This window comes from Myotis nattereri (assembly GCF_964212035.1).
Source record: "Myotis nattereri genome assembly, chromosome: 11".
In the NCBI taxonomy this organism is placed as follows: domain Eukaryota; kingdom Metazoa; phylum Chordata; class Mammalia; order Chiroptera; family Vespertilionidae; genus Myotis; species Myotis nattereri.
Genome location: NC_138086.1, coordinates 30,032,519 through 30,057,504, shown reverse-complemented (window position 1 = coordinate 30,057,504; position 24,986 = coordinate 30,032,519). Strand labels below are relative to the sequence as shown.

The 24,986-nt window shown below is 47.9% G+C and overlaps 1 protein-coding gene across 5 annotated transcripts in view; it reads right to left on the bottom strand.

Moving 5' to 3' along the window:
* TBXAS1 (thromboxane A synthase 1) overlaps positions 1-24,986 on the bottom strand; it is a 147,533-nt gene that overhangs the window by 43,346 nt on the left and 79,201 nt on the right. For all 5 annotated transcript variants that reach the window (XM_081102472.1, XM_081102473.1, XM_081102470.1 and 2 more), the window contains 4 exons: positions 21,436-21,552; positions 7,230-7,318; positions 5,181-5,329; positions 3,384-3,514 (listed from right to left, as the gene is read on the bottom strand). In XM_081102472.1, the coding sequence (XP_080958598.1) occupies positions 3,384-3,514; positions 5,181-5,329; positions 7,230-7,318; positions 21,436-21,552 (486 nt within the window). The remainder of the gene's footprint in view (positions 1-3,383; positions 3,515-5,180; positions 5,330-7,229; positions 7,319-21,435; positions 21,553-24,986) is intronic.

The window sequence follows — 24,986 nt, the reverse complement described above, 5'->3', positions numbered from 1 at the left end:
TTTACTCATGTTTGTACTATTCATTGGCTGGTTGGTTTTCTAACAACAAAACAAACACAACATCATGTAGATTTAAGTCCAAGTATGTGCTCCATTGTTCACTCACACCCAGTTCAGGGCTTCTATGATGGCCGTGTTTTTCTCACCAGCAGGAAGTTAACAGAACCTGGAGGTGGGGTGAGGGTTGGGGTGGGGGTGGGGGGGCGGGAGACTAGCTTTGGTGAAGCTTGTCTTCAAAGTCTCCAGCCTGTGTTCTGCATCTCCTAGCCTAGCCTCCTCATCTCGGGCTCCTTTCTCCCCTCAGTAATCAGTAGCCCATTTAAGTGGTTAGAGCCGTCTTGCCATTTTTCCTTATCTTCTTTACAGTTTTACTATCACTAATTGTAACCATAGAAGCGCTTACATATGTCCTTAGCCTTGACTGAGTATATCCCTGGCACATCCCTTCTCTGAAAAGCCCTTTAATGTGATGAGTGGCAAACAATAGGTTACTCTTTTCAGATGTTTATAGAATTAAACAGCAAAAGGAGAGTATCAGAACCACCACCAACACATTCTAATTTTAAAGTACGTTGCTTGTTGTAGAATTTCCTCAGTTTATTATTGGCTTCTGGGTTTCTATTGCCTGAATAATCTGTGTCACACACATGAGCACTTTATCCTTAAAGATGGCTGTTATTTCCCATGTGGCTGCTTTCTTCCTTCTATAAAAATAGGAGTGTCTCCAGGGCAGGACCCTGCACCCCCACCTCAGTTTTGGTGTGGTGCGGAGTGCATGCTCGGCACGCAACACACACAGCTCCATAAATAAAAATGCAGCGCGCTGAATGCATTCTGAGGAAGGCTGTGCTGGATTTGCTGACAATGACATGCTGTTTGGAGCAGCCACCTTGGATCATGAGACCTTTGCAGCTCTTCTGCTTCCCAGGTTTGTGACCTTGGAAGGTGTCTGCTGAGCTACCAGCAGGGCTCACAGCGAGGCCTGGGTGTCAAGAACCTGGGGACCAAAGAGGCAGGGCCTCAGTATCTGGCCAGCCCGCTCGGGTTGGAACAGTGGAGAGAATAGCCAAGGGCCAGCCCAGGTGGCTGCCTCTTTCTACCCTGGCCCTGCTCATTCTGCTTTCCCAATGGCATCCTCAAGGGATGGCCTACCCCAGCATCCTTCCTGCTGCTTGGTCAACACCTGGATGGCTGTGGTGGCCCCACTACTAGCTTGGTCCCATGGGGCCAAGGTGGGGGCATAATGGCATGCATGGCAGGTGATCCCCTCTGCTACCTCAGCTCCTGGATGCCGGCCTGGGACCCCAGAATATCTGCAGGCCTGTCAGCGGGCGTATCTGAAACTCCTCGGCCTGTGATACAGTTGTGGTCCCTGAGGCTTGCTTGTGGCTTTGCTGGAGTGGGGTGAGGCGATGAGAGAAGGGGGCGCACAAGCACATCCACACTATTGGAGTTTCCCAGGGGCAGACGCAGCTGGCATCCTTTCCTTGCCTCCGGGCCGAGGCAGGCTGCTAGAGGGCCTTCGAGCCTTCTACAAATCAGTCTTAACCTCCAGCTATGGAGGCCAGAAAGGGCTGCTCTCTGGGGCCCCGGCCTGGAGAGGGGCATTAGTGCAGATGGCTTGCTTTTATTTGCACTGCATCACCAGGCTATTCGAACACTGCCCATTTAGGACCCGAACACTGCTGGTTTATGGTTATATCCAAGAAAAATACGCACCCTGATAGATGTAGGTGTCTAATCCACCCATCGGCTAGAGCTTAGAAAAATATTTACCTTTTAACATCTGTGCCGCATTTTCCACTGCGCAAACACACATCTGCTTGATGGAATGTCTGCAGAGTTCAGATGGGTTTAAAGTGAGTTTTCTTAGTAACGGTATAGCCCTGTCTTGACACGGGCAGTCCTGGATTTGTGGTTGGGAGGTTTTTCCTCAGATCAACTCATTGTTTGAAACAAATAGCTCTCGAGTTTATAAAAGGAAAAGCTCGAGGCAATCCCAGTAATTGGATCTTTAATAACCCTCGCCTCTTCGTAAGCCACTCGGGTACGACAGTTTGAGAATCTCGGCCTGACTCCTCAGCCAGTGGGTTCCAGGCTGCGTTGGGGCAGGGGGTGTGGGTGGGAGTGACCAAATGCTCACTCAAACCCACACCTTTCTAGCAGCATTGAGGTTTGAAAATGGGGCTTCCCCCGTCTCCTGCCCCAGGACCCAGCCTCACTCCCGAGAAACCGGACCCTGGCTGAGCGCCCTGTCTCTTTAGGCTGCAGAGCCTGGCCGGGGGTGCCCGTTAGATCATCCTCCCCACACCTGCCAGGGCATCAAGTTGAGTTCATGGTGGTGTGGGCCCAGGGGCGATGAGCTTGTCTACACCTTCCCCACCTTCTGGACCTGGATACCTTGGCTGCCCAGTCTCCAGAGGACACAGCTGGGCGGGGCGAGGCTGCTGCTCCCCGAGCCAGCTCCGCACATCCAGCCTGCCCCCCACCCCCCGATTTCATCCTCCACTAAGGCTGCCACCATTGGGCCTCATGCCCTTTTCTTGTCAATTCTCTGAGCCACCCAGCCTTTGAGGAAACCCCTTGAAAGCAACATTGTGCCCAAGTCAATTTTGTATAAGACATTTTGCCTTGTTTTTTTTTTCTCTTTTAAGCAACTTTCTTGAATGTAACAGGCCCCTTAAAGCATAGCGTTGCATATGCAACCAGCATATCCAACATTGAAATTATTTTCCCTAACATTAAAAATTCCTACTTCCATTCTCAGCCATGTTCAATGAACACATATTTTACTCAGTCCCTACTTTGTGCCGAGCGTGGTGCAAGTCTGTGAGGAGGAAAGGAATCTTGGGTCTCCGATGAAGCCGGAGAGGGCCCCCAGCCACAGGTTATGTGGGAGCGTTCTGGGAGCCGAAAGGGAGCGTGGGACTGGTGGGGGCTGCCTACCTCCTCTCTAATATTGATGCTGCTCATGCTGTAAAACCTCATTCTTGCCATTTTTTCAATGTAAAGAACATGCTGATGAAAAGCACATTTATCTGGAGAATTCTTTTGGGAGCAGCTCTGACCTGTGCAGGGGGGTGATGCTTGAAATAGGTGGTGAGATTGGGGGGCAGCTTTAATTCTACTGACCTCGGAGTGTGGACAGATTGTCCGGACCTCTCCCCACAGTGCCTCCCGCCTGCTCTCTCTCTCCTGTTTGCTCCTCCTCGACCTTTCTCCTTTCTTTCTACTGCCCCTGGAAAGCTCTGGGTGGGAGCCCCATGCAGGACAGCAGGGTGCCGTGGGTGGGGCAGGGAGGGGAGAGAGAAAAAAGAGACCACGAACGATGCCAAATTAGGTTCCATTCCGTTCCGAAGCTGTGTCCTATTAAAGCACGTTACCTCTTCTGCTGCTTGCTGGTCCCGCAAGGCAATCACATTTCTAATGAGTTTGTTAAAAAAGCTGTTCAGTTCATCTCGCTTCTTATTGGGCAGAATCCGGGCCAGTGGGACCATTATGGATGGAAATGATACTTGAAAGAGAAAAACAAAAATGGCACTGAAAGGGGGGCGATAATAAACCAAGGCTGTTAGAGGCCTGTTGCCAGGAAGCAAGCCCCGGCCTTGAATTAGAGTCGCTTGAAGGCCCGTCTTCCCCTCTGAACTGCCGCTCCTCGCTCCTCGCTCCTGGCTCCTCGGGGAGGGGCCGCGTCTCATTCCACCCCTGGACTCCTCGCCGCCCCTTGCACATTGATAAACACTCATACGCCTGAATCCCCCCTTCCATCTTCCCCTCCAGAAGTCAATCTCATGCCTCGAAATTAATTTTCCAGGACCTAGATATGAGGGCCCACGCTCTTTGTACTTCATCAAGAAAGAGCAGAGTGCAGGCCATGTTTCAAGTCTTAGCAAGTGGGAGAAGCTGATCTACTTTCTCAGCTTTCTGGCCATGTGCATCCCCCGCCCCCACTGGATAACTGTCCCCAGAGCTACCACTTGAATCGTCCCTAAGTGTTGCCGCCGCAGCTGCTGGCAAGGATGCTGGCCCCACCCCCTGTGGGCACCTCCCCTGTGTGTCATGTGCAGCCTGGGCCATTGCTGCCATGCCCTTGGGACAGGGCTACCTGGGTCAGGGATGCTTATCACCCCCTGGGTGGTGACAGGGAACTCAGCTTGGTTTAGCTCCTCGGCGTTCACGGTGGGCCTACTATGCACAGGCATTGTGCGGAAGCTGGGCTGGGGAGGGCAGTTCTGGACCCGAATGCTCTGCCCATTTTCAAGAACCAGAGCCTGAACCAGAGACACGGCAGGGAGATGGGCTCCGAGTGGCAGAGAGCTGAGTGGCAACAGTGTGGGACCATGGAACCACCTCCCTGTGGTTGATGGCAAGAGGGGCCAACTCAGCTGGAGCAGCTCCCTGAGGTGCAGGGGTGGGGGGCAAAGGAGGACGATGCTTGAACCCTTTGCAACTCCTCCTACAATGTCAGTGCAGAGCAGATGCAGAGCAATGCCCATAGACATTGACTCAGAAATGGAAATGAAGCTGACCGAGGAATGAATAAAATTTACCAGCCCTGCAAATGGTTAGAAATGATGGCAATAATTAATAACAATGAACTCAACACTTCGATACTCTTGTAAAAGCAAGAAGATACTGGAATTGGCCAGAGGGTAAAAACTCACTTCTAAAAGTAAAGTGAACTGACTGGTCTCCGTGGCGATAGGTAACCTGCACGCCGCCTGTCACATCTGATCTGGTTTGCTGTGCGTTGGGCCTCAGGCAGAGAAGGCTTCTGCAGAGGATTTTGCTGGCGGGGAGAAATATGCCCGGGAAAGGCTTTGGGTTCCAGCATCGGCCTTGCCTTTCTAAGCCTCAGCTTTCCCATCTATAAAATGGGGATGAGAACACCTCTCTTACAGGATGAATTCAAGCCCTTCCTGAGGCAATGCATGCAACACACGCTGCAGAGGGCTCGGCTGCTGTCCCCCGGTGGCTGCGGTGGAGAGAGGCCACCTGGGCGGGCGAGAAGGGGCTCTGGGGAGGCAAGGCCTCTGCATGGCAGACCCTGCAGGGTGACTCCCAGAGACCCCTGGGCACCATTCCTAGTGGCAGAGGCTGGGTCCTGAGAGCCGCCAGCACCACCCACGTGCCCACCTGCAGGAGCCCAGTGTCCCCGCCTCGGCAGGGGCTATACGTACAGATTAAAACCAGGAGCGGCTTGGGGGTGGAAGAGGCAAAGAAACGCCTGCAGTGCTGCACGAAGGGGTCCTCGGGAGCCCTTTGGGAGTCCACGCGGGTGCCGAAGGCGACGCTGGCCACCACATCCGTGCTGTAGCAGTTGTAGCACCTGCGGGAGAGGGGCCCATTTGAATTTCAAGAGGACTCTGCCATCGGCCCACCCGTCGGACTCCATCGTCCACGTACTCAAAAGAGGAGCTTCCTGCAGGCCTGAGGGAGGGGGTGGGAGGAAGCGGCTGGGCTTAGACCAGCCGTGGGCAAACTACGGCCCGCGGGCGGATCCGGCCTGTTTGAAATGAATAAAACTAAAAAAAAAAAAAAAAAGACCGTACCCTTTTATGTAATGATGTTTACTTTGAATTTATATTCGTTCACACAAACACTCCATCCATGCTTCTGTTCCGGCCCTCCAGTCCAGTTTAAGAACCCATTGTGGCCCTCGAGTCAAAAAGTTTGCCCACCCCTGGCTTAGACCCTCTGAGCAGGGACAGCGGGATATCAGAGGAGACACAGGACACCACCAGGAGCTGATCCGAACACAGACGGGAAGCGGGGACAGCGTCACGCAGCTTCCAGGCTGTGGCAGCTGTGGCAGCCAGACACGGTCCGACACCAAACCGCGCTGTAAATTTCCTCCCGCGACCGAGGGAAGACAGTGGACCCAAAGCCTATGCATGTCACCCCAAAGCTGCTCAGAGCCAGCATCTGATGATCAGTCGAGACAGAGCAAATTGTGATGAGTGCATTAACAGCCTGCTTGTCTAGTTGGATTAGCTTTATCCCCGCTCCCTCCTCGTGGGTTTGCAGTTTTCATAAGGGCAACAAACAAACAAACAAACAAACAAACAAACACACACAGAGGCCCGTCACTCAAAGAAATACAAGACAAACTTTGGAACCAGCTTCATGAACATATTATATTATTACAGAAAACACACGTCGTATTTTAGAAACAAACAGATGGGAAAGTGTCTGGCAGTAGCTCCCGAAAAATGAACTTCTCGGGCTCTGGGATGCCTGCCCCCAAATGGCCATTTAAACTAGAGTGATCTTTTTTTCTGTTATTCTGAAAGGGCCAGCAACTGGGTAGTCATATCCCTTTGTAATTAAAAGGACTATTTTCAGGGCTTGATGTAGGCCCATACCTACTTCCTCTTCCTCATAAATTCTATAACCAACCATGAGGAGTAAAGGACGTCTCCAGACGACTTATTTTATTTTGACTGCTGTTATTGAAAATGTCCCTACAGTTGATTACACATCTCCCTGCTCCTGTTGCAGAAACAATTTGACAACTGAATGTGATTTCATCTGATCCCAATGATGGAAGATTTAAGGGTTTTAAGAGTTGTTTACTCTGCTTTTATAGCTGCTGTGCCCACCTTATCTTTGGCCAACTCACGCATCTCATGACCAGAGAGAATGTGTACAAGAGAATTGTGTAAACAGCAGGGTACAGTGTAAATGCCAGTGACGATTATGTTATCATTTTATTAGCAATGATAATAAAAATGAGTCAGCTTCCGGCTTATCTGCCGCCCCCACCTTACCCCGAGTCTACCATAAGTGAGCATAGGGCAACTGGGGGAAGAGGCAGATCGTCAGTCATTTAAATTTGGTGTCCCCGCTAAGTCATGGCTTCGAGGCTGAGGTGCACCACAGTTTCTCCGGAAGTGGAAATGCAGGGACTTTTCCCAGGACCCTGCCCTTCTCCCGGGTGTATCCTGCCCACTCCTAGGTTTGCAGAGGTTAACGGACAAGTCCACTCACAAACCACTGCCCGCCCGAGGCTTCCCTCAACATGCCGCACTCCCCTTGGGCTGTATTCACATCTGCTTCACGTTGCATACGGGTTTCATGTCTACTCGTTGGTCAGTCTGCCAGTGCTTTTATGAGCTTTTAGCATTTCCATCCTCTGCTGGTCCCGAGGTCATTGTCCGGTAATTATGTACCGTTACAAGGAGCAGCGATTAGAAAGTGGGACTTCTCACCTGTAAGGCAGCCCTTACCTCTGGATGTCGAAAGCGTCCCCAGATTCCGCGTAGCGTTTTAGATGAGCCAGGAGCAGGTCGCAGGCTTGGCTGATTAGGGGCGTCATCTGATAGCGGATAACAAAGGTATAATTAGGACACCATGCGGGGAGCATGCCTACAGGAGCTGCAGATAAAGAGGTTATGTGTGGTGCTTTCTGGAAAATGGATATTGTTTTGAAGATAATATTCATGCAGCTAAGATTCAAGAGGAAGGGCTAAAATTCACAGAAATCATGACATACAATAGCTGTAAAATTTCTATTTTAGCTTAAGCAATCTGTTTTTTTGGAAGCAAAAAGAAGAAAGGATGTAGAGTAAATGCTGTGAAATAATTGTGAAAATGATCGTTAAGTGCTGCGATGGAAATGACAATCTGTATTTGGTTTCATGACATTTGGTTAGCATTAGAGAGTAAATAGACCGCAATCCATATGTACTATCTCTGGAATTAGCCCAAATCCATGTTAACTTGGTTTCAATTATACTTTAGATCTTCCACTAAAATAGAAAATCCGAGTAGCCCAAGGAACTAAGGTTGCCCCTTTCCATACTTCTCACTCAATACAAAAGTCATTCTTAGAGCATTTCTGATGGCTGGTTGTTCATTTCTGCTTAAATTGCTCATAACCTTCAAATCAGGGGAACCCGTGACTTCAAGAGGCCTTTTATGCCCATGCAGGATGGTTGCTGAATTTCTCTTTTAATAGTAAAATATTTTTATTATGGAAATTTTCTAAGAGAGAGAACGGTGTCATGAGCATACGCACATTCATGTAACTAATTATCCAGCTTCCACAAATTTAGATCTCACTTTGGCTGCCCACCACTTTGACCCCACCGCAGGCTGGCTTGAGTGGGTGGGATTCTTATTGGAGCCTGATGGGCACCCACGTGAAAGCCAAGTTGGAAGCATTGAGGGGAGCCATTTTATCCAGGGCGCATTCTAGAGCAACATCACAGGGAAAGCGACATGCTGGACTACATTGTTCTGAGCATTTCTTTGGAGAACATATTTTGAAATGTTATCTATGTTTAGAGTTTACCTTTTTGACACAAGAACATAAATTCCTCTGGGTTCAGGAGATTTTTGTCCATTTTTGTGTCTTTGGTACCAGAACAGTGCCTGGCACATAGTAATTATTTGTTGAATGAATGAATGAATGATGAATGAATGAATGAATGGATATTAATGTTTACATAAGATCCACTCTTTGCTGATAAAGCCTTGAGACATTTGGAAAAAGTCCTAAAATGTTAGGAGGTATATTGTATTGAGGCGAAATCTAACTTTTTCCTCCCCTCTCCTCCTCTCCTCCCCTCTCCTCCCCTCCCCTCCCCTCCCCTCCCCTCCCCTCCCCTCCCCTCCCCTCCCCTCCCCTCCCCTCCCCCCCCTCCCCTCCCCTCCCCTCCCCTCCCCTCCCCTCCCCTCCCCTCCTCTCCTCTCCTCTCCTCTCCTCTCTCCTGCATCACACCTGAAAGGCAACTCCATGAACGGAACACAGCAATCCTATAAATTATAAATAGGCCATTTCCTTGCACATCAAGCACAAAACCAGGTTATGTTGACTTTTTCAGGAGACATATAACAGGCAAATATTGAGGTTCAGGTCAATGAAAACCACAAGATCTTTCTCCATGAATCATCACCATGTACAATTGATTTTTTGACCCTTTAGGGTCCATTCATTTGAAAGGCTTTGCTTTTACATTGCTTGTATTGTTTTAAAAAGTCCTACCATGTGTTCTGAGTGGAACAATCTCTTAACTTCCCCAAAACACTGAGGTGATTGGAGAAGCCTGGCAGAGCGGGACAGACTGGGTGGCTGTTGGCTGAGGTTGGAGGAACACATGGCTTTGTTGGACTCTTTCCTCCTACTGCTCCCTCCAAGCCAGCCCCGTGTGCTTTGGGGTGTAAGGAAGGAACTGTGTCACCAGGGCCCAGCTCCTCGCTGTGTAAGAGGCAGAGAGGGCATTGCTGTTGTGTGAAAGTGAGTGAGCTATGGTCTGAGCTCAGGGCTGCGTGGGTTCCCAGGGCTGGGACAGTGGCAGGGGCAGCACCTGTGGGCAGCTCAGCAGACACCTCCCCGGCCCCCCCCCCCGCCCCCCCCAGTAGAGAGATGGCAGAGCATCTGAGGCCCTCCCCTGTTGCCAAGACTTGGAGGGAGTATCTGGACAGGGAGATCCTGGAAAAGAGGATTTTCTGCTCATGAAGCCTTAAGAGCTCAGAGCACTGGGCGTCTGTACTCAGTGTGTGTGGGCCGAGCTGTGTACTCACTCATTCAAATCTTATCTCCTGCAATGTGGCTACTCCTTTGTTCCGACTGAAATTTGGTAAATGTGTCTTCCAAGCCTTCATTCAGTTTATTAGCATGTATACAGGATCAAACACAGAGCCCGAGGCCCTCCACCAGGCGGCTACTCTAGGTAGCCACAGAAATGGTCATTATCACTGTTTCTGGGCAGCTGTGCAGGAGCCTAAGTAAATTTTCAGCCAGGCAGCATCTTATCAGTAAGTGAGGGTGCGGGGGCGGGGGGGGGGGGGGGGCGGGGCGGGGCGGGGAAGACTTTGTCAAATGATTTGCTGAAGCAGAAATGTCCTGTATCGTATCTCCATATCCTGAAGTCCACTAAAAAAAAAAAAACCATGAGAATGACTACCCTGGTTTACTCTTGATAATTCTGGATGCACTCTCATGACCACTGAATTATTCCCTGAATCCTCACAAACCATCCGTTTAATAATCCGTCAGCACAAAAGTGTGTGTGAGGCTCGTTACTCTCAAGAAATCTCAGGCCACCTTAGTATTTGGAGGACTCGGTACTATTTAAGCTGCATTTCTATGACTGGCTTCACCAGCTATGCTCCTTCCATTATTTTAATAAACTTAGTGGTACAACTGAACTCTGCTTCAGTCAAATCACCTGTGCAGAAATATCTTTTAGATGTAGTTTAGAAGAATAGTAACATGGCAAAAAGAAAACTACTGTTTAAAAGGAAGTCCCTTTAGGCCCTGGCCAGTGTGGCTCAGTTGGTTGGACATCATCCCGTGCACTGAGAGATCGCCAGTTCAATCCCTGGTCAGGGCACATGCCTGGGCTGCCGGTTTGATCTCCCATTGGGTTGTGTGCAGGAGGCTGCTGATTGATGTTTCTCTCTCTCTCTCCTTAGCCCTCCCTCTATCTCTAAAAAAAATAATAATAAAGAAAAAAAAAAAGAGGAAGTCTCTTTAGATGTCAAGCTTAAAGCCTCCTTAATGTACCAAAATGGGATGCATTATAAAATTGATTTACATACACCTCTTCAGAAGCATGCTGTGTGTACGAAGAGGTCTCCACCCATACGGAACCTACTCATCTGCCTGGACAGTGCAGAGGGGGTGGGCCAGATGCCCACCATCGGCGCCTCCACGTGCTTGTGACTGGAATTCTTTGTTGCTGGCTGGCGTGATTGTAATTTTCTACCACACTCTGCCTGCTGTCTGTCGAACCGAATGGATAATGACATTTTTAGTTGGGTTAATGTGATAGGAGATGGGGCATGAATTATGAAAAATGTTTTTAAAAGCAATGCAGGGAAAATATTATCAGACAGGAGAGCAGGAGCTGCGTGCTGGCCAGTAGCCATCGTCTCAGGTTTTCTTCCTCGCATCCTACACAGGCCGTCACGGAGTATTTACTCTTACACGAGCCGCATACAAACAGAAGCTCGCTTTGATGGGCTTGCGATCATCTTCATACCGTCCACAAACTCCGCAGTTATTCGCCTAGATTTGCAGACAAGCAGGTAGAGGTGGCTTGTGCAAACACACGCACAGATGAGCACACAATGCTATCATCATACACATCTTAATAGAAGACTCTCATTTGGCTGTTCCTTTCCATCTTCGTAGCATAATGAGTGATTTTTGTTTTGTTTTGTTTTTCATAATGCACATATGTTACACTTAGAGTCAGATAAAATATTATTGCTATTGGGCTTTTAAAGAACGATTTCTTCTTGGGGGGGATCAGTCCAGCAGCCAAGCCTGGGGAGAAAATTTCCCAATTTGCTTCTGTCTGCTCTCACATTGGTTATCTTCATTATAGATGATCCTGAGTGTACGGCTGGTCAGCTATTTAGTAACTGGCAGTAACTATCAAGGGTAAAGGAAATTCCCCAAGAAAGGAAGCTCTTGGTAACCTGCAGTTTACCATATAATCAAAGTGGCCCAGTTAAACACAAAGCAGATGGAATCTTTACTGACTGAGGAATTCTGCATCAAGGTGCAGCCCGAGGACCAGAGAGCTCTTCAAGAAGCCGGAGAGGGCTCTGTGAGTGGGCAAAAGAGACAGCGTATGGGATAAAGACCCAGAAGGCTCAGACATTCTCCTGCTCAAAGGCGTTCCTCTCCCCTTCTAGGCAATCCCTAGAATTTCATCCTTGGAGTTTCCTCCTCGAGGCTAAGACTTTGACCTTGTTAAATACACTTGGCCCCAGGGAGAGAAAACATTCAAGGCCAGTGCCAGTTGTTAGGTTTCCTCTCCTTGGCACTTCGTAGTTGTGTTTGACCTAACCTCACCGAATCAATTTCTTCATCTGCAGAATGGGAATAGTAATAGCTCCCTTGAAGAGTCATGACAAAGATTAGAAACAAAATAGGTAAAAGATTTAGCGCTAGAAGGCAGTGAAAGTTGCAAGCACTGGGATGCCCATGCTCCCAGACTGGTTTGAGTGCCAGGCATCAGTCTCTCATCTCTTATTCCTCACAGCACCCACTGGGTCCACGTGCTCTTAGTTGTCATCACTCCTTTCTCAGATCTGTCTCTCCATCTTTATTTCCCCAGTGACCACGCTACTTCAGGCTTTGCCACGGGTTGCCTGGAATGTGGTTGTTATCTTGCTTCTTGAGAACAATGACTATATCTTGAGCATATTTGTAGCCTTAGTACCTAGTATAGTGCCTGGCACATTGGTGTACTAACAGTTTTTGTTGTTTTTTTTCCAAAAGAACCTTCTGGCCTCCTTACCTCCTGTCTTTTCACTTTCTAATCTATCCTGTCTGCAGTCACCAGATTGGCCTTCCAAAAATACTTGTTACCTGAGCAATGTTTTGCTGAAATCCTTCGGAGAGCCCCATTGACTGAAGGATGTAGAACAAGCTTCTGATCCTGTTTTCTAAAGCCCATTAAGAACTGAACCCTGCCAATAACCATGTGGGTAAACGTCGAGGCCCACCTTCCCCCAGTCCAACCTTCCCATGAGACCACAGTCCAGCTGGCAGCTTGACTACGGAGACCCTGAGAAAGAGGCACCCCTCTAAGCCATGCCCAGATCCCTGAGCCTCAGAAACTAATAGCTAATAAAAATTTGTTGTTTTAAACTGCTAAATTTAGGGGTAATTTATGACACAGCAATAGATAACGAACCCACTTGCAATGTTACTATCTTGTGGCCACTCTTACATGTTGTCATGTATTATTGAGGTTCTTGGCATTTGTTCTACAGGAATGAGCACAGTGCAACGCATCAAGTTGATTCTCTGCAAATAGCGATGTGATGACTGATTGGCTGAATGTTCCCTAAGGGCCTTCACATAGAAAGTATCCAAGAAACATTAACACATTGAGTGCTCGTGCAGTGCAGTGCAGTTTCCTGGGAGCTGGCCCTGAGTGAAGACCTGAGGCCCATGGTGGTTCTACCTCTTACTCTGGGCAAGTCATTGGAATCTCTCTGAATTTGGGTCCTCACCCCGAAATGTGGGGCTCATTGCAATGAGCTATAAAGTCCCTTTCCATGGGCATTGTGGGATTCCAAGGAGGTCAGTAGACACCAGGTTGAGACCATTGCTTGGGAGCCATGGAAAGAGCAGGCAGCATCCTACCTAGTTCAGGGCAGTAGACAGCCAGCTCGGTAGGCCTGTCTACTTGCTCCACCATGTGACATCCCTAAAAAAGCATTTTTGTATCTGTTTTATTTCAGAATTACATGAAGACCTAAAAGGCAGAGACTCTGGTGATTTTTATGCTCAAATAATTAAATAAAAGTGAGAATTAGGACACCAGATTCTTTGACTTCTGACATACTGCCTTTTTTCTCCAAATTCAGGATGCATAATCCTTTTGCTCCTCAGTTAATTAACATCTAGGTTATAATCTCACTCAATCCAGTTCTGATGCCATGAACTTGAGAAACAAACACCATGAAGCCTTTGGAGCCCCGGACGGTTGGAGAATGGAGACAGGCTGAGTGCTAGGAGAGACACATTTCCTTGGGGGGGGGGGGGGAGGGCAGGGGAGCTGGAGGAGAGGGTCTCTTCTGTGTCACTTTATACTTCTAAACAGAAATGACCCCACACATTGATGGTGTGGAGGCTGGGTGATTCATGTGTCATCTATGAAGAAAGATTCAGTAAAGAGCCCTTGTGCAGGCCACCACCCTGAGATCAATATGTGGCCCCCAGGAGCCACCCCTTTGGGGCCACGCAAAGTGGAGACCTGTTCTCACCTGCTCCAGAAGTGTTTGCCCACGAGTCGGTGTGTGTGTGTGTGTGTGTGTGTGTGTGTGTGTGTGTGTGTGTAAAATCTTGGGAGCTAAATGACTGAATTGGAACCCTTTTTTTCCTCAATCCCCCACTTTCAAATATTTAATAGCTCGTCACTATTCAGTGAAGTGTGCACCAAGCACTCCCCCACCCCCAGCAGAGAACTGGGAACTCTATGTGCCTCAACCTACTTTTCCCATTTGCTTTCACTCAGTGCTTGCGCGCACTCTGTGTTCCAGCCAGTTTATACTCCCTATTCCCCAAACACACCCTGTACCTTTTCGTCCAGATGACTTTGTTCCTGCAGCTCATTCCACCTGCAAAGCACCTTTCCCTCTGTCAAAACTCAGCAAAATCTCCAGGGCTCCGTTCCAATGCTACCCACCCCCCAACCCCCAAAGTGCCACCGTTTCCCACGAGTTGGAAATGACGTAGAAATACATCCATCTTGTTGCCCTTCTACATTATAAACCCCTTAAAGATGGGAACTAATAAATATCAGTTGAATGTTATGAATTTAATGTTTCATTCTATTTGGCATGCTTAGCCCCGTGGGCACTGTTGCTGTTTTGGCATGGACGTTAGAGGGTGATTTTCTGAATAAATAAAGGTCAGCTAATACATATGGGAAATGGTATTGAACTATATTGTTGATTTAAAAAATAGAAAAAATAATACCTCTAAACAGGTGACTAATAAATGTAAAATTCATACTAGTTAACAAAACTTACAACCTCCCTCTGCTACCCAGATATTGAAAACATCCATGACTTATTTTCATGCAAAATTTCCTGCTGATATATATCAGTTCTAGCCATCTAGGTGAATAATAAAGTGTCATTTCTAATCACTCTTGGCTCCTGTCAAGAGTTTGACCAATTAGAACTCACCCTGACGAGGAGGTGGCTGCTGGAGTTGCCAGGCAACAGACAAGCTAGGAGGCACATTGAGATGCTCTTAGATTTAACCAGCGGCAAGTCGGAGTGACATTATAATTCTGGCAAAGGAGAGCCAAATTATAACCCAGGATGGGGTACCCATGATGAGGAGTGTGTTTTCTTTTGAATGCAGATGGAAAAGGAACATTTTAACCAGAATTTAATCAGTTCATCATTATATTGATTTTAACTAGGAGATTAAGTGTCAGTGGAATACAACTGTGTTGCAGGATAAGGACCTCTTGCCGCTAGATAAATACCCAGACATTCTGGAAAACGGGCACCTGGGCAGGCAGGGACAATGTGTTTTTGGATTCCGAAGTACTTATCACCACAGCCGCACTTGGCTATAATGACTTTCATTTTTATTGTTTGGAAGGACTCAGAAATTTAAGCAAATATTAAAAATAGACAGCGGGAGGCTGATACAGCCAAGAGGACACTGCTTGTTCTAACATCATTGGGTCTGTTTTAGAAGCCCTTGGGCGTGACTGTCTGAGAGTTTACAGTGAAAATTTGAAGGCCAAACTAAACTGTGGTGATGACTGTAATTCTGCAAAGACTTTTGCACTGAAATGGCTGTAACTATGCATTTACTCATAAGCTGGCTTTATCAACTTAAATTTTTAAAAATTGTAGTCACCCTGGAGTAATACGTCTTCTCCAAGGCAAGACAGGCCTAGAGGGAATAATAACCACTTCTGCCTCCGCCTTTAAGATTCGTACGTTATGGACTGTGCCTTCCTGACAGGAAACATCTGGACGAAAGTGAAAAATTAGGCATCAAGCTGGATTCTCGGTGCCTGGAAGAGATACCAGCCTTCCCAGTTGGTCTGGCTTTTCTTTGAGTCCCCAAGCACAGATATACAATGGGCTCATTTCCTCTTGAGTGACACACACGTAGCCTTAGGAAATCATGTATGAAGTTGCCAGCTCAGTGGGCCTCCACCAGCTTAATTATCTGGGTGAGTGAGAGAATGTCCATCACATCTGTCCAGCTTTGAGGACTGAGAATATACCAGCCACCATATTGGGTTGGGTCCATGGTCCATGGTCCATCCAATTTGGAGCTTGGTCTCTGCCCAGGAGGCACTTGACAATGGAGTTGCCCATGAACTCTACCTCCAAAGACATAGTGCCCACTTGCCTCATTTCTCTCAATAGCCGGCGATGACATTAACTACCCACGCTTTCACCTACTGCAAACTTATCTGCACCCAGAATAAACAAAGAGACAAAGATCTCCCTCCTGCAGGTTTCTCCCAAGCCTTTAATATGCTAAGGTACTTGATGAATCTCTAAGAAGATGGTTTGCAATATTTTACTGAACTGTATGACCATTAGGCCTTTTTGGCCCTCGGTGATTTCAAATCCTTTTCCTTGGTAGTAATTCCTAGTTTGAAGTTCATCGTCACATAAGTATAGTCGAAATGCTTTTCTCCTCGATGTATTATTTTATTCTTGCTTACACTGAAGGTTTAGCTGCCACTTTTGTGCTGACATACACAACCTTAGAACAGTCTTAGCAACTTATTTCAATTGATTTAATACTTTTCAACTCAGAGAGCTTAGAGGAATATACAAATGTATAGATTTCCCGGTGTTCTCCCTCTTTCAGATGAGTTATAAAATTTAGAAATAAAATTAGTGCTCACCTGGGTCTCCAGGGAATCCCCTTACTTATATGTTTCCCTCAGAGAAGAATTAAATTAGCCCCCAGTTTTGTTTCCTGAAGATAAATCTATTTACTTCCTGGCCCATAATAAAGTTTTACACAATCCCAGGGTTACTCATTAATAGCCTTTGGTAAAGAATCTAAAAAAGGCTCTAAAAATCTAAGTAAATCTACCAGTTGCCCCTTAAAAAAAATTAATCCTTTAGGAGAGAGGGTGAAAACTCTGGCAGGTTAACTTGGCAAAATCTCCCCCCAATAAAGTCATCAGTTGTTTCCCCCTCACTACTTAGCCATCCTTTAATATAAATCTCAATAACTCGCCTGTCACTGGGCGATGATTTGATGGTCTTCTCTGATTCCGGAATCAGGCATGAATCAATCCATTTTCACTGTGTCTCTATCTCTCTATATTATCCCTGGTACAACTTAAGCCGGAAACCAATTTTATTTTAAATAAAAAATATGGATTTGTGATATAATGCTGATTTTAAAGTGACTTTCAAGCATTGTTGACTGAGGCAGCCTAATATCCACGTAAATAAAGCCAGTGTTATTTGAATATTAATGACACAGATACAGTAAAGGACTTGGGCTGCCAAGGTGCCATGGGAAAAAGCCTGAGACTTCCCAGGGAAAATAAACCTTGATTTCAAGAATGAACTCTGAAGTTTGAAAACAAAGCCCAAAAGCTAGTCACAAATTCAGAAAGGACTGAAGATAATGGATATTTCAAAGTTATTTCTGGGAAAACTAACTTAGGAACCAGCAACCAAGTGAAGTGCAGGCTCCTGCTGGCTCTCTGAGCTTCTCCCAGCTCTGCCTCCTCCACCCAGACCCTGTGTACCTCATTCTCCTCTTTGTGTCCTTGTGACCTGCTTTTTCTTTCTTTCTTCCTTTTTTAAATATATTTTTTTATTGATTTCAGAGAGGAAAAGAGAGATAGGAGCATCAATGATGAGAGAGAATCATTGATCGGCTGCCTCCTGCACGCCCTACACTGGGGATGGAGCCTACCACCCGAGCATGCGCCCTGACCGGGAATTGAGCCATGACCTTCTGGTTTATAGATTGATGCTCAACCACTGATCCATGACGGCTGGGCATGACCTACTTTTTCTACTTCCGTATATATCTAATATCTATATTGGTGACTCTCTAAAGAGGAAGCCAACAATTGGCTGCATCCTTGTATTTAATTTTTCCTTGATAAAATTATTTCCCTTTTCTCTCAGTTTTAACATATATCCTTCCATAGGAAGCTTCCTGGTTCTTTGATTCTTCATTCATCCATTCATTCAGCAAATCATTACTTAGGGCCCATTATGTGCCTAGTGCCGTGCAGTTAACAATAAAGAAATAAACCAAGTCAAGTAAATGGAATGTTCGCTGGTGATAGAGCTACAGAGGAGAATAAAGCAGGGAAGGGTTTGGGGTCCTGGGGCCCAGATTCTGAGAACGTGGGTAACCACAGGCCAGATGGTCGGACAAGGGACCAAGCGTCAGACAGATCACCAGTGCTTTCCACTCTGGCTCTTATTGTAACGATGCCAGGGGACTTGTGACATATACAGATTCCCAGACACGCTTAGAAGTCCTCCTCCTGCAGGTCCTAGGGTGGCTAGAATTATGTATTTTTAGCAAGGGTTTCAGGTGATTCTGGTGCAGCTGTTGGTCACAAGCCCGTGGTTTGAGAACCAGTGATCTAGAGACCAGAGGCTGGTGGGAGGTTTAAGTCCAAGGAAGCATCCAGAAACCAGGGGTGTGTGTGTGGGGGGGGGGGCGGGGGGGTTATATATGCTGGGGAAAGAGGCAGTCAGAGACACTAACGTCTGGTAGCTTGCTCTTCTCTCTTCCACCCCTCCCTCCATCTTCCATAGAATAGAAGCCAGGCTCTTCCCATATCCTCCATCCTGTCTGCATCTTGTCATAGAGTCCATGCTCAGGGCCCCAAACCTTGCTTGTTCTTCATATGCAAAGGGAAGTTGCTTTTGGGATTAGGAAAACTCTATCCCCCTAACAAATCTTGGCTTCCAAGACCCCTGTCTCTGTGTGGATCACATAAGCCTGGTGTGCAGCTCCAAGCTGAGCAACGACCTCCTTGCTCTGGACGGCACCACCGTCTCCTTCTGAAGCAGTGAGAGCCACGGATCCGGCGGGGAGAGGAAATCACGGGGACACGATTTATGGAGCGTGAGACACTTACGTTGGTTTCATGTTGGAAAAATATTATCCTTGTCACGTCCCTTTCAGTCCTCATGTTTCCTTCATTTAAGCAGCATTTAGCACCTCTTTCCTCCCTGAAATACTCCCCCTCCCCGTTCTCCTGGAATTCTACTGCAGCTCTTCTTCCTGAGTCTTCTTTGTAGGTTTCTACTCTGCCCCTCACTTCAGTGTGGCTCTCCGCAGCCCCCCTGTCTCTTCTGGTGCTGCAGGCGACCTCGCCCATGTCTGTGTGTCTGATGACCATCTTTCCTACCCTTATCTCCCGAGCTCCAGATCTGCAGCCAACATCTCCCTGGTGCATCTGCTCAGTTATCTGTTTCCCAGGAACCTTAAACTCACCAGGTGTCAGTTCTCTAGAGAGGGGGAGGAAGAGGGACCCCCCCGCCCCCGGAATGGCCTCCTCTCAAATGGAAACCCAGGAAAGTAAACTGACCTGTATTTAGTAGGAAGATGATTTTCTGTGGAGCTTTAAGGTCACTGTGGGTATATGTTAAACAGTGGCCTAGAACTGACAAAACCCAGGGGATCTGTCTATGCCATCCCCCTCCCCCCCGCCTCTTTCATTTATGCCAACCCCTTCCCCTAGTGCTGTGAACCACTGCGAGAGCCTCTATTTTCCACAACTAATTCAGACACTAAGATTTCAATTTCTGAACCAGAGGAAGGAGATGCTTTGGGTCCCCCAGCACTAGATTTGTTTGGGAAACAATATTGTACCAGTTTCTGGAATATACCCTGTAAGGTGCTAAAGAAATCTAGACCCTGATACGGGTCTTTTTTCCCCTCAAAGAAACAGCTCAAGACTGACAAGAAAACTCTTTTCCTTTCTTACTGTTTTTTTCCCCAATCAATACACTTCATCAGTGTCTTTTTAACAAATGAGATTCTCGCTGCATCTGTAGTGCCGCCACGCCATTGCTGACTCATGAGTAAAGAAATAGGATGCACCATGGCCAGCGGACGTCACCCCCTTCTTTGGTTAACTCAACATTTTGGTGACTAATGTCGTAAAGGAGTCCTCCCTTGAACTTGTCCAGTGCTTACAACTTTTTAAAGAAGCAGGCCCTTCCTTCAAACAAATTCTCCCTTGAAACCTCAATATGTAAGGAGGCTGAGAGCGGAGCAGCGCTCCCTCCCTGACCCAGTGTGTGCTCTGGGCCGCCCTCCTGCGGGGGAGGCTGCAACCTGCCCATTCGGGGACTGGATGGCGGAGCCACTGTTCTCAAACCGCTTTACTGGTAAGAAAGGAGACATTGCCATGACCTCTGTCTGAAACCTGTTTCCGTACCTCAGTTGATTCCAAACTTGGGTATAAAATAGAGAGAGGAGAGCTGCTTCTAACCCGCCTAGGTTTCCACAGGGGCCCCATCTGCTCTACTTCCTTTCCCCCACCCCCAGACAACCCCTGGGACGGTCCCACGTAGCTAAGAAGAGACGTGGTCAGTTGGAAGGTTCATCAGTCCTCATGGATTCTAATCCTGGAGCTGGATTCTAATCTTGGCTCTGCCGCTCACTGGCTTACATGTGTGACATGAGACGTGTTACTTAGTCTCTCTGTGCCTCAGTTTCCTCATCTGTAAAACGAGGTGATAATAATAGTATTTACCTCACAGGAATGTGGTGAAGGTTGTGTGTTAATACAAATAGGAGGCCCTTTGAGTGGTGCCTGGCACAGTAAGAGCTGTGAGTGTGAGCTGGTGAGCTGGGGCCATGCCCTCTGACCTCAGATACCAAAGGCCGTGGTGGAAACAAATTAAACCTCATTGAAGATGGACAGGATCACGGGTTTCTGAGAGAGCTCACTTGGATGGAGTTAATTATGATGTATGGGACCCTTTCCTCTCCTGGGGCCTTCAGAAAATTCATAGGCTTTGAACAGAACCAGAGGGGTGAACGTCTTGAGTTGAAGCTAAGAGTAGCTTTCATTTATTGAGCTGACGACAGGCCACTCCAAGCCCAGCCGTTTTGGAACAGCTAGACGTGGTGGGCGGCTCTGGAACTGGGACTCAAACTGAGGCAGCCCCTTCGCCACCGAACATAAGGGCTCCAGACCTCCTCCTCAGTGGTTGCAGAATTTGGAACAGAAACTAAAGCCAGATCGGCCATGGAGGGGCCATCAGTGAGGATCAGGAGTGGGAGAACTTGGGGAGAAGGGGTGGGGGCGGGGGGAGCCCAGGGCTTACAGAGCTGGCAGCCTGTTGGGGATGCCAGCCTTCCCTCCGCCTTGGCCAGCCGGGAAGGATGACCAGGGCGCTCATTTACCAGGTCTGCCTGCGCGCCCAGAGCTCTCCCACGTGCACCCCCACTCCTCCCCAGGAACCATGGCCATCTCCTCCCGTTTCGGGTCTGATCGGAGCCCACCTGTGTTTCAGGCTGTTCTCCGGCCCCTCGCTGTGTAAGGCAAGCCTCACTGTTCAGAAGCATCCGCATCACCTGCCAGGTTGTTAGAAAGCAGAGTCTCGGGCCCCATTGACAAGACCACCGGGTGGTCCATTATAAGTGAAAGTGTGAGGGACACTGCCCCAGTTTTCTCCCGTGTGCCCCCAGAGTGCCTGGGGCAGGGTCTGGGGACATAGAGGGGATGCCCTCAGAGCTGCTGATTCGATGGGTCATGGCCTCTGAGGATGTGGGAGGCTGGGGAAACGGAAGACGCCGATGCAGTGTCCTGCGCTTTCGCAGAATAGGAAGGGCTAAAGGCCCCAGGAGGCAGGGCATTTTGTTGGGCCACGTGGACGAGTGATGCAGGGTGAACCAGCTCTCCATCACCATTTGAAGAAAAGAAACCTGTCCCTTAAGGAAGAGAGTCTGCATTTCCCGGGTCTTACCTCATTCAGCTTTTCAGGACTGAACGCAGAAGTTAGGACACTTCTGACCTCTTCCCATCTTTTGTCACGTAAAAACACGATGCTGTCAGCTACTGGTTTGCATTCCAAACCCGTGGCCTGATGGAAAACAGCAAGCAGAGGGTTAGACCACAAGGGAGCCCGAGCCACCTGGGCAGCAGTGCAGGCCCATGATAAACATTCTAGTCAAAGGTTCACCAACGACCATCAAACGGGGAGGTTTCGTTTGCAAGGAAACAGGAGAAGAATATAAAGACTTAAGGATAATGACCTGAAGATTCATGGCGGAGGGCGGGGGCAGCAGGTGGAGACGCTCTGCTGGCCCACTTGGCCCTGCGACAATGTGGTCACCGCTGTATAAGTAACACAGCGGTCCTGTATGCTCTGCAGTCTCTCTGCTGAGGACCGAGCAGCAGGCTTCTCGGGGTGGGCTAGTCTCCCCTGGGATGGAGTTTCAGGCCTGAACTTGATGGCAAGAAGTTTTGTGTGGCTGGATTGGTCAGGTTGGGCCGGGAGTTGACAGACTCATGTGTCTGGGTCTTCGGTGTGTGTGTCGTGGAGTGGGGAGGGGGCAGGGAATGGGGGAAGATAAGGTGGGGAGTGTGGAGGGAGACGGGAGGGGGAAAGGAAAGTTCTTCAGAAGCTTATCCCAACAGAGCTGCTTCCGAGAGAGCCGTGTTCCTGTGTATTTCCACTCATTCACACACTCATTCATTCATTCGTTTTTCTCATTCAGCAAACATTTGTTGACTATGTAATATATGCCAGGCGATGGCTCTCCAGGGTTGAATAACGAAGGCGTAGGTTTGGCCCTCAAGGAGTTGATAGTCCAGTGGGGAAGCTGACAGGGAGCTCATAGACTAACGAACAGGTGTCATTACTGCTCATGAGAAGGTGAGAGTTATGAAGTGAGGAAACACAGCAAGGTGAGAACATCATAGGGGACCAAACAGTCAGGAAGGCTTCTCGGAGGAGGAGGTAGTCAGCTGAGTCTGGAAGCATGCAAAGGATGACCCTCCTCACCCCTTCTTTCCAGGCTATTCTGTTTCTTCCTAAAACCAGCTACTCCCACCCAGTGGTCAAAGCTGGGACCCCACCCCCACCCCCCCAGCTGATCAGTGTGTCCCCCCTCCCCCGCCCCAAGGCCCCAGGGTGTGAGGAGGGGGGGGATTGGAGGCCCAAGCACTCTTCAGAACCACATGTGATGTACGGTTTCACTACTTCTTTTCCCCGTTTTAATTATAGCTGAAACATGAAGCCAGCCATCATAATTCAAAAGCCTTGTAAAAACTCCTATTTAGAGGAAAATTATAATTTTCTGATAAAATATGAACACTCGGAATAAGCTATAAAACATAACTGCAAAGTATCTGGGTGTGGGGGGGGGGAATTAATTATATATAAGAACCAAGGGGCTGGGCTGTTTTTCTGCAGAGGAATCCTCTCGTGTTTAGGATGAAATTCTTCAGGAGTGCCATGGTCACCATGCAGAATGGTGGCTTTATGGAGTTATGGGAACATAACCCATTTGTTTAGGTTCCAGAGTCAAAGGAGAAAGCACGCATTAGGTATATTTATATATTGGCGAACACCCAGTCCTGTGCAAAGCTGCAGGCAATAAAGCATTTCACTCCAAGGAAGGCTGGGTGGTGGTTTATGGGGTCCTGATGAAACCGAATAAATTAGAGATAAGAGTCAAGATTGATTGGATATTGTATCCATCCATCAGACCTAGGACTGGATCCAAGACGTTTTTTATCTGGCACCTGGAGGACAAATCTAGCCCTCCGCGCGATGTCAGCATAGCCCTCAAACCTCCCCCTCCCCAATCGGCCGGACGATACTCTTCCCAGCCCACAGCTTCCATTAGGATTCCCCAGTTTTAATGGAGGATTTCGGGGGCATTGGTTAGAGAAATGTTTTCATTTCTAGATGTCATACTGTAAGAGGGAGAGCGGCAAAAATCAGTCATTTCAGGAGAGGAGATGTGAATGGATGTCATATAAAATAGTTGTCAAATTTTGGAATGTTCGGCAGCAAATAGAAAACTTGGATGACCAGAGAACAGTACTTAATGTGAGCTCAAAATATATTTACCGAAGGCATGTTACATGGGAGAGGAAATTTAGGTTGTTTTTAGACCTGAACGGGTAGAATTGGGTTCAACAGGGGAAGCTATGGGGAAAGATCTACATATCTAAAGAACTTCCCAATAGTCAAAAGGCAGAATTAGCCCGGCTGGCGTGGCTCAGTGGTTGAGCATCAAACTATGAACCAGGAGGTCACGGTTTGATTCCCAGTCAGGGCACATACCTGGGTTTCGGGCTCGATCCCCAGTGTGGGATGTGGAGGAGGCAATCGATCAATGATTCTCTCTCATCATTGATGTTTCTCTCTCTCTCTCCCTCTCCCTTCCTCTTTGAAATCAATAAAAACAACAACAACAAAACAAACAAACAAAAGGCAGAATTGTTTAAAGAAAAAATAAGTCCTCATTGCTGGAGACTTACCCCTTCCTGGAAATCCTGCACAGGAGGCTTGAGTGTCTGAGGGGTCAGGGGGTTGGTCTAAATGACCTTTAAAAACTCTTCCAAGCCTGAGACTTCCTCTCCAGAACACTCCTCCAGGTATTTTTGTAATAGTTCTCTCTCTCTCTCTCTCTCTCTCTCTCTCTCTCTCTCTCTCTCTCTCTCACACACACATTAATTGTGGCCAATTACACATAATGTAAAATGTGCCATCTTAGCCATTTTAAGCATGCAGTTCGGCGGTATTAAGTACGTTCACGTTGTTGTGTAGCCATCCCCTCACACCCATCCGCAGAACTCTTTCATCTTGTGAAACTGAAACTCCGCCTATGGAACAATAACTACCACCCTGTCCCTCAGGTCCTCTAGGCGTAACAATTGATGAGATTTGTTGAGGGAGGCCTCGAGAGACACAGAGGGCTCTTCTCCAAAGAAATGGGCAACGGAACCGGACCGGGAAATTTGCTGGGGGCAGGACTGTGAGTGTCGGAGCAGAAAAGGAGGCGGGACCAGGGAAACAGGGCTTTCTAGCCTCTTGTCTGTCCGCCCAGCTCTATGTGCAGAGTCTCAGTGAAGGCATCTTCAATCGTTTTCTGGGCAGGAGTTTCCAGGCAGCAAGCCGTGGCCAGTGGAATTGGTGGAATCAGTATAGTGGGTGGCAAACAGCGAGAGAGAGAGAGAGAGAGAAGCAATAAATAGAGCAGAGTAGAAAGATAGAGGAGTGTTTTATAAAGTACGGCTATTTTGTTGTTGTAAAACTTTTATTCAAAAGTATGTGTGTGTGGTATATATATATATAGAGAGAGAGAGACAGTGACTGTTCTGTGTCATGATGTGAAATGTGTTTCTTGTTGTAGGCCACAGTCAAAAACAGTTTGAAAAACCTACTGTAACCAAAACACCAAATTTTGGAGTTGGCCTCTCCCTCAACTAATACCCTCTCAGTCTAAGTGTTATTAGGGTGTCAACATTTATTGAGCACCTACTATGCGCCAGGTGCTATGT